A 14,582-nucleotide genomic window follows, 5' to 3' on the forward strand; every position below is an offset into this window, starting at 1 on the left:
TTAGGTGCAAATAATAGTGTATATCAAACAGTGCAGATGGAAGATAGTATGCTGTCAACAGTAATTTCAGGTCAGAAATAGGCCCAACTAAAAGATGACATTGATAAGTATGATTCATGAGGAGAACGTACATAAAATTGTTTCGTGAAATGGGAAAAAAGCGAAAGTGTAGAATATTTTACATACGAGTTCACATATGAATATATAACCAAATTAATAAAGTGAATACTGAAAACCTTGTCATCCTGTTCCTATGTTGTTAAGTTTCTGTAGACTATTCCTGTCAGAGTTACAGGGTCCATCAGTTGTCACTTCACCTTTGCTTCTGTGAGTGCCTTATTCCCACTCAGTGCTTGAGACATTTGATACTTTTGAATTCTTCCTCCAGTACACTTCTGCCTTTGGTTATCCTTGTCCTTCACCTGCTGCCTCTTGTGATACTGGCTGTCCTGGTGGTGGGGCATCCAGTGGGGGTCCTGCTGGTGGAGGAGCCTCCATTGGGGTCTCTCCTCTGGTGGGGGGCCCCCTTCTGGCCCCTCTTGTATCCCCACTGGGAGGAGCTCCATTATGAATACCTCACTACTGGTTTCCTCTGTAGTCTCATCTGAGATACCCCCTGGGGTCTCTACTGATTCAATTCCAGTCCTGAGGCTAATAAATAGTATTGCAATTATCAAAAGTACTAAAAGTAGTGAAGGGACTATGAAAACAACGTTGCCAATACCTTGAAACTCATTTCTGCGTCTCTTTGGAGTTTCACTTTCACCTCCACTTGAAAGCTGAATTGATATCCTAGGAGGACCACTGTCTACACTACCACCTTCTCCTGGATCTTTGCAGTCGGGGGGCGCATAGCCATCCTCACTTAGTGGCAGTGCTAAATATGTTGCAAACTCCTTTCGCGTTACACTGTACCTTTGTATCACAGTCGTACCCAAGAACACTGACATCTAAGCAGACGAAGTCTATGCAGACTTTCCCTGGGGCACAAAGATTGCCCTTCTTTGTATCTCCAGAATCAGGGACATCCTGAACACTATACTTATCCATGGACCAGCAATAGTCATCTTTATAATGAGCCTGCAACAATGTATAATTGACTTGGGTCTCTGGTAGCTCTTGAACATTTGTACATATCATTTTCCCACAAAATACATCCTCGTTTTGACATTTAGTATATTCTGAGACACTGTCACTGGGAATACCACAGTTTCCAAATCTGTTCCCTTTACCATTAAATGACTGAAAACATTGTTCAGAAGCAGCTTTTGCAGGAAACCCAAAAATTTCAGAACACTGAGCATCAGAAGACATGCATACCCCGTCAACACAATAGTAACCACCCATACATTCTGAACCATCTAGCTTGTAGGTATCCTGGGGACACTCCCCAGAGGTACCAAGACAAAATTCTGGAAGGTCACATTCTCCTGAAGCAGGACGGCAGCTACGTCCAGTTCGTTCATACTGGCATGTGGCATTACAGCAGGGTCCAGGATTACACAGTGCAGTCGACTTCAGTCTACATGTGTCATCACAACATTTGTCAACCTCACAAGCATTACCACAGTCACACTGCTCATCTCCTTCTACAATGGCATTGCCACAGGTGGAATCCCTCCGTCGGCGGCCTTTGTGCCCAGGCTTGTTGAACAGGCAGGCCCCCTTGTGTTCCCAGAGGAACCGGTGGAAGAAGTCAGAGCTGCAGTTGCTGAAGCCACTTTCTTTAGTGATGTTTTCACGCATGAGGCAGAAGGGCCGGTCTTTACACATGCAGGCCGGATGGTCGTGCCGAATACCCAAGTTGTGTCCGAGCTCATGGACCATGAGCGCTGCAAACAGGAGGACATCCTCGTGGTGGAAGGATTCCACGGCTGCCGCAAAATCACTGGAGCAGGCACCACTGAGAAATGCCTGCCCCGTATCCTCTCTAGGATGCTGTCCCACGATCATGTGGGCAACATCATGCTTCACACGATGGAAGAGCTTCTCTTGTCTCCAGCTGTTGAAATTCCTGAGTGCAACTTGCAGGTCCACGGGGACCTCTGTGAGGTCCCCCTCCGTCCAAATCTCCATTCCAGCCAGCACCACCTCTGTGTTTATTCCCCTTGTGAAGCTGTTGGCCAGAGCGATGATGTCCATTACTCTCTGGACTGTCTGATTGACGTCACTGCCCCACATTTGGAACCGCTGGTTGTTGACCACCACAAACATCTCCACGTACTTGGTATGTGACCACAAGTCGGATGGCACCTGCCAGCTGTGAGGCTTGCCGCTCTCTGGTCGCCGGCTGGTGGACGCCACTTGGCTGTCTTTGGACGTGACGCCACAGGAGACTCGAGCTTCGTGGGCCATGGCGTACAACAGGTGTTCAAACCGTTTGGAAGAGTGCACGGGCTCAAGGCCATAGGATTTTCCCTCCTTAATCAGGAGGCCCCTGAGGCCTGAACAGGTGTTGACAGAAACAAAAGAACCTGGGACTCCTTCTATGTAGCCTTCGTAGTGACAGTCCCGCGAGATGAGAGGCATTTCTTGCCCCAGGATGCCATCGTGGTAGCTGAAGACCGGGAAGTTATCCACAAAGTAGTCTGTCTTCAGCGTCAGGTGAATCAGCTGCCTCTGGCCCTGCATAAATAGCACATAGGAGAGCTTTTCCACTTGGTCTTCCCTTCCTTCCACTGTCAGACTCTTGGGAATGACTACTTCATAGGAAGAGTGATATGGTGAGCCCAGGTCACAGTACAGGCTTGGCAGAGAAATCAGTACCAAGAACAACAGGATCCCCAACCTGGCACATGAAAGTCCTGGCACCAGGGCCAGCCTCAAGCCCTTCATGTGAGGAGCCCAAGTTTGAAGCACTCTGATAGCCTCAGACAGAGCCAGTTGCCTTTTCCATAGAGAAGGCAGTACAGAGGCAGAGTCTCTCACAGATGCTGCCACTGACATGGCCCTAGTGAATCAGTTGATGATGCAGGGCTTGTGTCCAGCAGCAGCAGCAGCAGCAGCTCTCCCTGACACACAGACCCTCTGTCACAGGTACTCACTTCAGATCTATGCTGGCTGCACGAAGGGTGGCTCTTGCCTGCCTCTCAGAGGTCAGCCTCTGGCTGTGTCCTTTCTAGTCTTTTGGATCTCTCTGTTATGCTTCAAATAGTCTTTTCTCTGTGACTTCCCTCCACACCCTCAACTCCAGTGGTTAAGGTCTTCCTGACGTTAGGAAGAGCTGTAATCATGAAGAGGGACTGCAGACTCTAAAATGCAAGACTGTACCTTGAGAAAGGAAACAAAACCTCCATGCCTTCCTCAACTGTACCACAAGGAACGCCCCTCCCCCACTCTCCCATCGTCCGTTGCTCAGCTGACTCCTAATGTTCTAGACCAGGAGGCTTGGACGTCTTCAGGGGGCACGCTCCATTGCCCGTTTCCTCTCTCCTAAAGCTCTTGTTCTGTATCACATGGAGATTGTAACTAGATGTAACATGGCATTATAGATGCGATGCACAACAGACCAATCTGTTAGATAAAGCCAGTGTGGTACCTGCCTTGTGCCCCCAGATAGATAAACCCCAGTGTGCTGGTCACCCGTGGGACAAATGACATTCCCTACTTTTAAGAAAACATCATCAGCATTCAGTTTCTCAAGTTGTGTTTCTAACACAGTGTGTATTTATGACACTAAAAGTGTGTATGAGAGATGCCAGCAGAGCAGTCTCCCCGTTGTGCAGTTATCATGGGAACCTTGGTGGTAAGTATCTCCAGACCTATTACCATTCTTGGGCTGGTCCTGGCATAGCAGTGTCTTAAGACTATGCCTGTCGAAGACTGCTGCTGCTGCTGCTAAGTCGCTTCAGTCGTGTCTGACTCTGTGCGACCCCATAGACGCAGCCCTCCAGGCTCCGCCATCCCTGGGATTTTCCAGGCAAGAACACTGGAGTGGGTTACCATTTCCTTCTCCATTTCATGAAAGTGAAAGTGAAGTCACTTAGTCTTCTCCGCCTCTTTGCGACCCCATGGACTGCAGCCTACCAGGTTCCTCCATCCATGGGATTTTCCAGGCAAGAGTACTGGAGTGGGGTGCCATCGCCTTCTCTGCTGTCAAAGACTAGGAATCCTGAAGTCTCCCCTGTGTTTGTATATGACTTCCATGTGTTCAGTGGCCACTTCTGTTTGTTCCTCCTTATACACTCTCCCAGGTCTAGAAGAAGTGCTTGTTCAAGAGTAGACGAACAAGAATTATTGAATGAATAAATAGCTCCCAGGTATGGTTGCTGTGGTGTCTCATTTGCTGTATCTTCTGTGCTTCTACTTGGCTTCGTGCCTGCCCTGAATATCTGTAAATGTCTTCAGAAAAACCCACAAAAACCATGTTGGCACAGACCTGATCTCAAAATGTACTTCTTTCTATGTTTTGCTGTTCAGTTCACTCTCCTAATTTCTTCTGGCCTCATATTTCACTGAGAAAAATATTAACAGAAGCAATCAAAAGGATGCCTCCACATATGAACATTAGCTGAGTCCACCACCTGTATCTAAATGCTCCCCCCACTATCGTGAATAAATTGTCCTTGCTCCCGTCTAAGACCAATCCTTTTACTTGTGTGTGGGGTGTCCTTCCCTTTTAATTTCTCATGGACTTCATTCACTCTTACCTTTCTCCCTTCTCTCTTTTACATCTTGGGCATCTGTTTGTCTGCTGGATCCAGTCTTACTATTTGCTGTAATTTCTCGTCTTTATAAAACCATCCCTCTCAGCCCACAGCACCTTCCAGTCACCATCTAGTTTCTCCTTTTCTGTTTTACAGTGAAATTCTTTGAAACAGTGTAGAGACATTCTGTTCCAGTTTGTACCACTCCTTTCTTTATTTTCTCAAACGTTTTTATTTTGATACGAACACAGTCACAAAATATGCATAGAGCATAAATGTGCTTTCAGTGAATTAGTATTAAATGAAAAAGGCAATACCTTTGATCTCACATATCTGAGGTTCCACAAATAGCCAAGTTCATGGAGACAGAACGTAGAATACAGGTTACCCTGGGTAGGGAAGTAGAGGAATGGGGAGTTCTTGCAGACTTTCAGTTTAGGATGATGAAAAATTCTGGAAGTGGGTATTGATGATGGTGGCACAACAACATGAATGAACTTAATACCAGTGAACTGTGCACTTCAAAATGGTTAAGATGGTTAATTTAATATTGTGTGTATTTTACTGAAAAAGAGAGAAATAGCAAGGAAGGGAGGGAGGTGAGAGAGAGAAACAGCTGTGTTAAGTACAGCCCTGATGAGGTAATCAGTACTTTTAGCTTCTTAGAAGTCACCTGCGTGCCATTGCCAATCTCATGCCCTCCTGCTTCAGAGAGATCATGATCTTGTCATATATGATACCTACTTCCTCATCTTCTTTATTATTTTTGCTTCCTAAATGTGTGCATCCTCAAATTATATCATTTTACTTTAGTTGTCTTTTAATAACAGCTTTATTGAGATATAAAGTCACATACCAGAATGCTCATCCTTTAAAGTGTACAATTCAGTGGTTTGTAGTATGATCGAAAAGTTATGCAGTCATCACCACAAGCAATTTTGGAACATTTTCCTCATGCCAAAATAAAACTCCCATGTCCATTAGCAGTCGCTCTCCACTCTCTGCTCCCTGCAGCCCCTGGTCACCACTACTCTCCTTCCTATCTCTATGATTTTGTCTATTCTTGACAATCCATAGCAATGGATTCCTATATTATAGTTGTAGTCCTCTGTGGTTGGCTTATTTCACCTCACATAAAGCTTTCAAAGCCGTATCATAGCAGATACCAATAGTTTATTTCCTTTGGGCAAAATAACATTTTTTTAATATTGATATATCATAGTTTTTGATTCATCAATTATGAACATCATGTGAATGCAGAGTTCCAAAGAATAGCAAGAAGAGATAAGAAAGCCTTCCTAAGCAATCAGTGCAAAGAAATGTAGAGATCTCTTCAAGAAAATTAGAGATACCGAGGGAACATTTCATGCAAAGATGGGCTTGATAAAGAACAGAAATGGTATGGACCTAACAGATGTCAGAAGATATTAAGAAGAGGTGGCAAGAATACACAGAAGAACTGTACAAAAAGATGTCCCCGACCAAGATAATCACGATGGTGTGATCACTCACCTAGAGCCGGACATCCTGGAATGTGAAGTCAAGTGGGCCTTAGAAAGCATCACTAAGAACAAAGCTAGTAGAGGTGATGGAATTCCAGTTGAGCTATTTGAAATCCTGAAAGATGATGCTGTGAAAGTGCTGCACTCAATATGCCAGCAAATTTGGAAAACTCAGCAGTGGCCACAGGACTGGAAAAGGTCAGTCTTCATTCCAAAGAAAGGCAATGGCAACGAATGCTCAAACTACCACACAATTGCACTCATCTCACAAGCTAGTCAAGTAATGCTCAAAATTCTCCAAGCCAGGCTTCAGCAATACGTGAACCGTGAACTTCCAGATGTTCAAGCTGGTTTTAGAAAAGGCAGAGGAACCAGAGATCAAATTGCCAACATCCGCTGGATCATGGAAAAAGCAAGAGAGTTCCAGAAAAACATCTATTTCTGCTTTACTGACTATGCCAAAGCCTTTGACTGTGTGGATCACAACATACTGTGGAAAATTCTGAAAGAGATGGGAATACCAGACCACCTGACCTGCCTCTTGAGAACCTATATGCAAGTCAGGAAGCAACAGTTAGAACTGGACATGGAACAACAGACTGGTTCCAAATAGGAAAAGGAGTACGTCAAGGCTGTATATTGTCACCCCGCTTATTTAACTCATATGCAGAGTACATCATGAGAAACGCTAGGCTTGAAGAAGCACAAGCTGGAATCAAGATTGCCGGGAGAAATATCAATAACCTCAGATATGCAGATGACACCACCCTTATGGCAGAAAGTGAAGAGGAACTCAAAAGCCTCTTGATGAAAGTGAAAGAGGAGAGTGTAAAAGTTGGCTTAAAGCTCAACATTCAGAAAACGAAGATCATGGCATCTGGTCCCATCAGTTCATGAGAAATAGATGGGGAAACAGTGGAAACAGTGTCAGACTTTATTTTGGGGGGGCTTCAAAATCACTGCAGATGGTGACTGCAGCCATGAAATTAAAAGACGCTTACTCCTTGGGAGGAAAGTTATGACCAACCTAGACATTACTTTGCCAACAAAGGTCCGTCTAGTCAAGGCTATGGTTTTTCCAGTAGTCATGTGTGGAAGTGAGAGTTGGACTGTGAAGAAAGCTGAGCGCCGAAGAATCGATGCTTTTGAACTGTGGTGCTGGAGAAGACTCTTGAGAGTCCCTTGGACTGCAAGGAGATGCAGCCAGTCCATCCTAAAGGAGATCAGCCCTGGGTGTTCTTTGGAAGGACTGATGCTGAAGCTGAAGCTCCAATACTTTGTCCACCTGATGCGAAGAACTCACTCGTTGGAGAAGACCCTGATGCTGGGAAAGATTGAAGGCGGGAGGAGAAGGGGACGACAGAGGATGAGATGGTTGGATGGCGTCGTCAGCTCAATGGACATGAGTTTGAACAAGCTCCGGGAGTTGGCTGATTGACAAGGAAGCCTGGCGTGCTGCAGTCCATGAGGTTGCAACTTAGCGACTGAGTAACAACAACAACCGCTCACATAATTTGCCCTTTTAAAACAGGGTGTCTTGTTGAGTTGTAAGAGTTCTAAATGTTTCATGGGTACTAGCTGACCTCCGTCGGTATGTAATTTACAAATGTTTTCTCCGATTCTGTGGGCTTTTGCACTTTCTCAATGGTTACCTCTTAGAGTGGAAAATTATCTCATTTTTTTCTTTGGATTTTTTTCATTCTGTTAAAACATTCAGAATATAAAATTTTCCATTTTAACCAATTTTAAGTGTACACGTCAGTGGTACTAAGTAACGTCCCTGGTGTGCTACATTCAGTTCAGTTCAGTCGCTCAGTTGTGTCCGACTCTTTGCGGCCCCGTGAACCGCAGCACGCCAGGTCTCCCTGTCCATCACCAACTCCCGGAGTCCACCCAAACCCATGTCCATTGAGTCGGTGATACCATCCAACCATTTCATCCTCTGTCGTCCCCTTCTCCTGCCCTCAATCTTTCCCAGCATCGGGGTCTTTTCAAATGAGTCAGCTCTTCACATCAGGTGGCCAAAGTATTGGAGTTTCAGCTTCAACATCAGTCCTACCAATGAACACCCAGGACTGATCTCCTTTAGGATGGACTGGTTGGATCTCCTTGCAGTCCAAGGGACTCTCAAGAGTCTTCTGCAGCACCACAGTTCAAAAGCATCAATTCTTACCACTGTCCATCTCCAGGACTCTTTTCGTTATGTAAAAATGAAACTATACTCATTAAAGTATAAATCCCCATTATCTTCTTTCCCTTCGCCCCTAGCAACCTCTATCCTACTTTCTGTCTGTATGATTTTACTACACAAGTACATCATTTAAGTGGAATCTGACAGTATTTGTCTTCTTGCGACAAGCTTATTTCACTTAGCATAATGTCCTCAAGATCCATCCATGTTGTGGCAGTTTGCAGACTTTCCTCTTTTTTATGGGTGAATAATATTCCATTGTATGTACAGCCCACCTTTCGCTTCTCCATTCACCCCTCTGTGGGCACTCAGGTTGCTTCCACATTTTAGCTGTTGTGAATAATGCTGCTCTGAACATTACATGTATGGACATACAAAGCTCTCTTTGGGATCCTGCTTTGCATCCTTCTGGGCTTATACCTAGAAGTGAACTTGCTGGATCACATGGTCATTCTATTTTTAATATCTTTCAGGAGCTACCATACCATTCCACAGCAGCTGTAGCATTTTACCTTCCCACCAGTAGGGCACAAGTGTTCCAGTTTTCTCCACCTCCTCTCCAACATTGTTCTTTTCTGTTTTCTTTTGTTTTTGTAGTGGTCATGCTAATGGATATGAGGTGGCATCTCATTGTAGTTCAGCTTGACATTTCCCTGAGGATGCGTGACATCGAGCATCTTTTCATATGCGAAAGGTCATTTGTGTATCTTCTTTGGAGAAATTTCCATTTGAGTCCTTTGCCCATGTTTTGAATCAGGCTGTGTGGTTTTTTGTTGTTGAGTTTTAGGAGTTTTCGCTATGTATTTTGGATAGTAGTTCCTTATCAGATATATGATTGGCAACTATTTTCTCTCATTCTGTGGGTGGCCTTTTCACTCTGTGAATATATAATATAATTTTGGATGCACAAAATTTAAGTATTTTCCTAAAGTCCATCTTGTCTGTTTTTCTTCGGTTTCTGTGCTTTTGGTGTCATAGCTGAGAAACCTTTGCCAAATCCAGTGCCGTGAAACTTTTGCCTTACGCTTTCTCCTATGAGGTTTATAGGAACACAGGTTTCCTGAATGGGGATTCTCCAGGAGCCTGCCAGACACACAAACTAGTAGTCATGCTATGGGTAGGCTTTTGAGGGAGCTCCAGACCGTTCTGTCCATTCTACCAGGCTGCCTGTTTTCACAGCCGTTGCAGTTGAGACGATGCAGTTGAGCTGTACTTGAGATGACTCGTGGGCACCTGAGGAGACGGCTATGGGAGTTGGGTAGTTAAAAGTTCACACACCTCACTGGTCTCACCAAGATTGAGCTGTTTTGTTGTTGTATGACCTAGACAGTTTCCACACTTGCAAAAAAGTTGACTGTGACTGTTTTTGCCAGTGTTACCACTGCTTTTGTGGAGGAGGGGGCTTCTGTAGACCCTTATTTTGACCTTTTGGAAGTGCTTCCCATTTCCCCTCTTCACTTGATATGAAGCCAGATGAATGCAGTGTTAATGCAAAGCCTCTTTAGTTCCACAGTAGTATTTAAGCTTCCTAGGTGCTTTTGTGTGCCACTGTGATTCATTCCTTTCCGTTGCTGTACTCCTCTGTTTCTCTGTGTGGATCTGTCACAATTTAACGTCCATTGTATTATCTGTGAATACAACGTGGAGTTCTTTTGGAATACTGTGAACTATGCTTCTGTGTCCATTATTATCTAGTCAGAGGATGCAGATGTCAGGGTAGAAAGGTCAAGGGTATTCAGTATATGCTATTTCAAAGTGGCTGCCAGTTTACATTTCTAAAGCAATTGATGAGAGTTTCCACTGTTCCGTGGTAATACTTGGAATTTCCTTCTTCTGTAATCAGTCTTGTGAGTGTATAGTGATATCTCTCTACGGCTAGATAAGCTGCATTTCTCTGAATACTAAAGAGATTGGACACCTTCACAAATGGGTTCGGGCCCATCTTTTGCATTTTGACTCCACTGGAATAAGCTTTCACCCCCATGCATCCATCCAAACTGCCAGCTCCGGAATGTCAGTGGATAAACAACTCTCCGTTGTCAAATCAAATGATCAACATGGGGCCCTCAGGCTATGGACCTACCAGCAACTTTTAAAGATAATGGGTGGGTTCTGACTTGCTTTTTAAAAGAATCACTCTGTCTGCTGGGTGGAAAATAGACTACTTTGGGAGCAGAGAGGTCAGGTAAATACTTGTGCATTTGTCTAGGAGACAGTGATGGTGACACAGGCTCCACTCCTTACCAACTCTAGAGTAGAACTCTCCAGCCTCTGTTTCTTCGTATTCACGATGGAGTCTCATATTGTGCACGGGAGGATGAAATTAAGGGTGCGTGTAGAGTACTTAGCACCGTGTCAGTGATGTTACGTGTGCTTGGGGGTATTGCTAGGGGTAGAGCATCTGACTGCACACACTGTCTTGCGTAGAGTTGGTGATGTTACATGTGCTTTGTTCTCTCTTTACACACAGTTGACCCCACTCCAAAGCTCTGTTTCTTTAGACTGTCAATCAGCAATATATTAACTTAAAAATCAGAAATAAACATAAGTGGAAAAACAGAAAAAAAAGCAATAATTATTAATTCCAGCTGAACTCCACTCTAGACAAGGTTGTCTCTTGCCTCAGTGCTCTCCTTCCCTCATGCACCACCCTCATGCATCCAAGGTGATCAGATCCCCCTGGAGCAGATGTAGCCCCTTCCAAAAGAGCCGCAAAATAAAGAAGCCCCAAGGACTAGGCACTATGGAGACTGAAGTGATGCTTCTTAAAATAGCTTTTTATTTAAAATCATTTCCTATTCATGAATAGTAGTTGTTGAAGCAAATTAGATTACTGAACAGATAACATTCTTTAAATAATATGTAGGAGTGGGATGAATGATCCTGTGATAATCTTAGGTGCAAATAATAGTGTATATCAAACAGTGCAGATGGAAGATAGTATGCTGTCAACAGTAATTTCAGGTCAGAAATAGGCCCAACTAAAAGATGACATTGATAAGTATGATTCATGAGGAGAACGTACATAAAATTGTTTCGTGAAATGGGAAAAAAGCGAAAGTGTAGAATATTTTACATACGAGTTCACATATGAATATATAACCAAATTAATAAAGTGAATACTGAAAACCTTGTCATCCTGTTCCTATGTTGTTAAGTTTCTGTAGACTATTCCTGTCAGAGTTACAGGGTCCATCAGTTGTCACTTCACCTTTGCTTCTGTGAGTGCCTTATTCCCACTCAGTGCTTGAGACATTTGATACTTTTGAATTCTTCCTCCAGTACACTTCTGCCTTTGGTTATCCTTGTCCTTCACCTGCTGCCTCTTGTGATACTGGCTGTCCTGGTGGTGGGGCATCCAGTGGGGGTCCTGCTGGTGGAGGAGCCTCCATTGGGGGTCTCTCCTCTGGTGGGGGGCCCCCTTCTGGCCCCTCTTGTATCCCCACTGGGAGGAGCTCCATTATGAATACCTCACTACTGGTTTCCTCTGTAGTCTCATCTGAGATACCCCCTGGGGTCTCTACTGATTCAATTCCAGTCCTGAGGCTAATAAATAGTATTGCAGTTATCAAAAGTACTAAAAGTAGTGAAGGGACTATGAAAACAACGTTGCCAATACCTTGAAACTCATTTCTGCGTCTCTTTGGAGTTTCACTTTCACCTCCACTTGAAAGCTGAATTGATATCCTAGGAGGACCACTGTCTACACTACCACCTTCTCCTGGATCTTTGCAGTCGGGGGGCGCATAGCCATCCTCACAGTGGCAGTGCCTAAAATTGTTGCAAACTCCTTTCCCGTTACACAGTTCTGTTGTCTCACAGTTGTACCCAAGTGAGGTGTAATCAGTACACAAGTGATTCATGCAGACTTTGTGTGGGGCACAGAGAGTGCCAGTGTGTGCATCTCCATCATCAGGGACATCAGCAGTGCCATAGGCATCCATGCTCCAGCACCAGTCATCTTTGTGAGCGACCTGGATCAGTGTATGATTGGGTTTGAGTTGTGGTATCTCTCTAACATTTGTACATATAAGTTTGCCACAAAATATGTTATCATCTGCACACTTCAGATATGTTAACCTCGGTGAGCTGGTGGTACCACAGTTTCCAAACCGGTCCCCTCTTGTGTTCATTGAAACGTAACACATTTCTGGGGCAGACCTTGCAGGGGACCCGTATATATCCATGCATTGATTGTCAGGGTTCTTACACCGACCTCCAGCACAGTAGTGAATTCTGTCACACATGGTACCATCTAGCTTATAGCTGTCTCTGGGACATTCTCCCGAGGAACCATTACAATACTCTGGGAGGTCACACTCTCCCAGAGCAGCACGGCACATGAATCCCTGGTATCTCAGGCGACATTTATCACAGCAGAGTCCATCACTACATTCTGCATGCTCTCTCAGCTGACATCTGGTGTCACAGCATGGGTGCCTTTCACAGTTAGAACCACAGTCACACTGCTCAGGTCCTTCTACAATGCCATCGCCACAGCGGGAAGCCCTCTGTAAGCGGCCTTTGTGCCCAGGCTTGTTGAACAGGCAGGCCCCCTTGTGTTCCCAGAGGAACCGGTGGAAGAAGTCAGAGCTGCAGTTGCTGAAGCCACTTTCTTTAGTGATGTTTTCACGCATGAGGCAGAAGGGCCGGTCTTTACACATGCAGGCCGGATGGTCGTGCCGAATACCCAAGTTGTGTCCGAGCTCATGGACCATGAGCGCTGCAAACAGGAGGACATCCTCGTGGTGGAAGGATTCCACGGCTGCCGCAAAATCACTGGAGCAGGCACCACTGAGAAATGCCTGCCCTGTATCCTCTCTAGGATGCTGTCCCACGATCATGTGGGCAACATCATGCTTCACACGATGGAAGAGCTTCTCTTGTCTCCAGCTGTTGAAATTCCTGAGTGCAACTTGCAGGTCCACGGGGACCTCTGTGAGGTCCCCCTCCGTCCAAATCTCCATTCCAGCCAGCACCACCTCTGTGTTTATTCCCCTTGTGAAGCTGTTGGCCAGAGCGATGATGTCCATTACTCTCTGGACTGTCTGATTGACGTCACTGCCCCACATTTGGAACCGCTGGTTGTTGACCACCACAAACATCTCCACGTACTTGGTATGTGACCACAAGTCGGATGGCACCTGCCAGCTGTGAGGCTTGCCGCTCTCTGGTCGCCGGCTGGTGGACGCCACTTGGCTGTCTTTGGACGTGACGCCACAGGAGACTCGAGCTTCGTGGGCCATGGCGTACAACAGGTGTTCAAACCGTTTGGAAGAGTGCACGGGCTCAAGGCCATAGGATTTTCCCTCCTTAATCAGGAGGCCCCTGAGGCCTGAACAGGTGTTGACAGAAACAAAAGAACCTGGGACTCCTTCTATGTAGCCTTCGTAGTGACAGTCCCGCGAGATGAGAGGCATTTCTTGCCCCAGGATGCCATCGTGGTAGCTGAAGACCGGGAAGTTATCCACAAAGTAGTCTGTCTTCAGCGTCAGGTGAATCAGCTGCCTCTGGCCCTGCATAAATAGCACATAGGAGAGCTTTTCCACTTGGTCTTCCCTTCCTTCCACTGTCAGACTCTTGGGAATGACTACTTCATAGGAAGAGTGATATGGTGAGCCCAGGTCACAGTACAGGCTTGGCAGAGAAATCAGTACCAAGAACAACAGGATCCCCAACCTGGCACATGAAAGTCCTGGCACCAGGGCCAGCCTCAAGCCCTTCATGTGAGGAGCCCAAGTTTGAAGCATTCTGATAGCCTCAGACATAGCCAGTTGCCTTTTCCATAGAGAAGGCAGTACAGAGGCAGAGTCTCTCACAGACGCTGCCACTGACATGGCCCTAGTGAATCAGTTGATGATGCAGGGCTTGTGTCCAGCAGCAGCAGCAGCTCTCCCTGACACACAGACCCTCTGTCACAGGTACTCACTTCAGATCTATGCTGGCTGCACGCAGGGCGGCTCTTGCCTGCCTCTCAGAGGTCAGCCTCTGGCTGTGTCCTTTCTAGTCTTGGATCTCTCTGTTATGCTTCAAATAGTCTTTTCTCTGTGACTTCCCTCCACACCCTCAACTCCAGTGGTTAAGGTCTTCCTGACGTTAGGAAGAGCTGTAATCATGAAGAGGGACTGCAGACTCTAAAATGCAAGACTGTACCTTGAGAAAGGAAACAAAACCTCCATGTCTTCTTGAGTTGGACCGCATGGAACACCCCTCCCCCACTCTCCCATCGTCCGTTGCTCAGCT

At 45.6% G+C, this 14,582-nt stretch overlaps 2 protein-coding genes across 3 annotated transcripts; both read right to left on the reverse strand.

Annotated features, from left to right (window-relative positions):
• Positions 1–884: 884 nt before the first annotated feature.
• On the reverse strand, positions 885–3,648 carry ADAM1B (a disintegrin and metallopeptidase domain 1b; the record flags this gene model as incomplete). The annotated part of the gene is given in 1 exon segment (XM_024989251.2): positions 885–3,648. A coding segment is annotated over 1 exon segment (2,062 nt), but the record flags the coding sequence as incomplete, so codon positions are not given.
• A 7,447-nt stretch (positions 3,649–11,095) lies between these two features.
• Positions 11,096–14,582, reverse strand: LOC112445787 (disintegrin and metalloproteinase domain-containing protein 1a-like). Of its 2 annotated transcripts, XM_024989253.2 has the most exons (2): positions 14,493–14,582; positions 11,096–13,855 (listed from the first exon to the last, which is right to left on the reverse strand). In XM_024989253.2, the coding sequence occupies exons 1-2, from the start codon at positions 14,538–14,540 to the stop codon at positions 11,639–11,641; spliced, it is 2,265 nt and encodes a 754-aa protein (XP_024845021.1). In that variant the 5' UTR covers positions 14,541–14,582; the 3' UTR covers positions 11,096–11,638. The 2 variants fall into 2 exon arrangements, with proteins under 2 accessions (XP_024845021.1, XP_024845020.1); XM_024989252.2 differs by having other exon boundaries at positions 11,096–14,580.

The sequence above is a fragment of the Bos taurus genome, unplaced genomic scaffold (assembly GCF_002263795.3).
Source record: "Bos taurus isolate L1 Dominette 01449 registration number 42190680 breed Hereford unplaced genomic scaffold, ARS-UCD2.0 Leftover_ScbfJmS_949, whole genome shotgun sequence".
NCBI classification, from domain to species: Eukaryota; Metazoa; Chordata; class Mammalia; order Artiodactyla; family Bovidae; genus Bos; species Bos taurus.

Bases quoted from the DNA above. Each gene is read 5' to 3' on its own strand.
- LOC112445787 (XM_024989252.2), bottom strand. From the start codon at position 14,176: ATGTCAGTGGCAGCGTCTGTGAGAGACTCTGCCTCTGTACTGCCTTCT.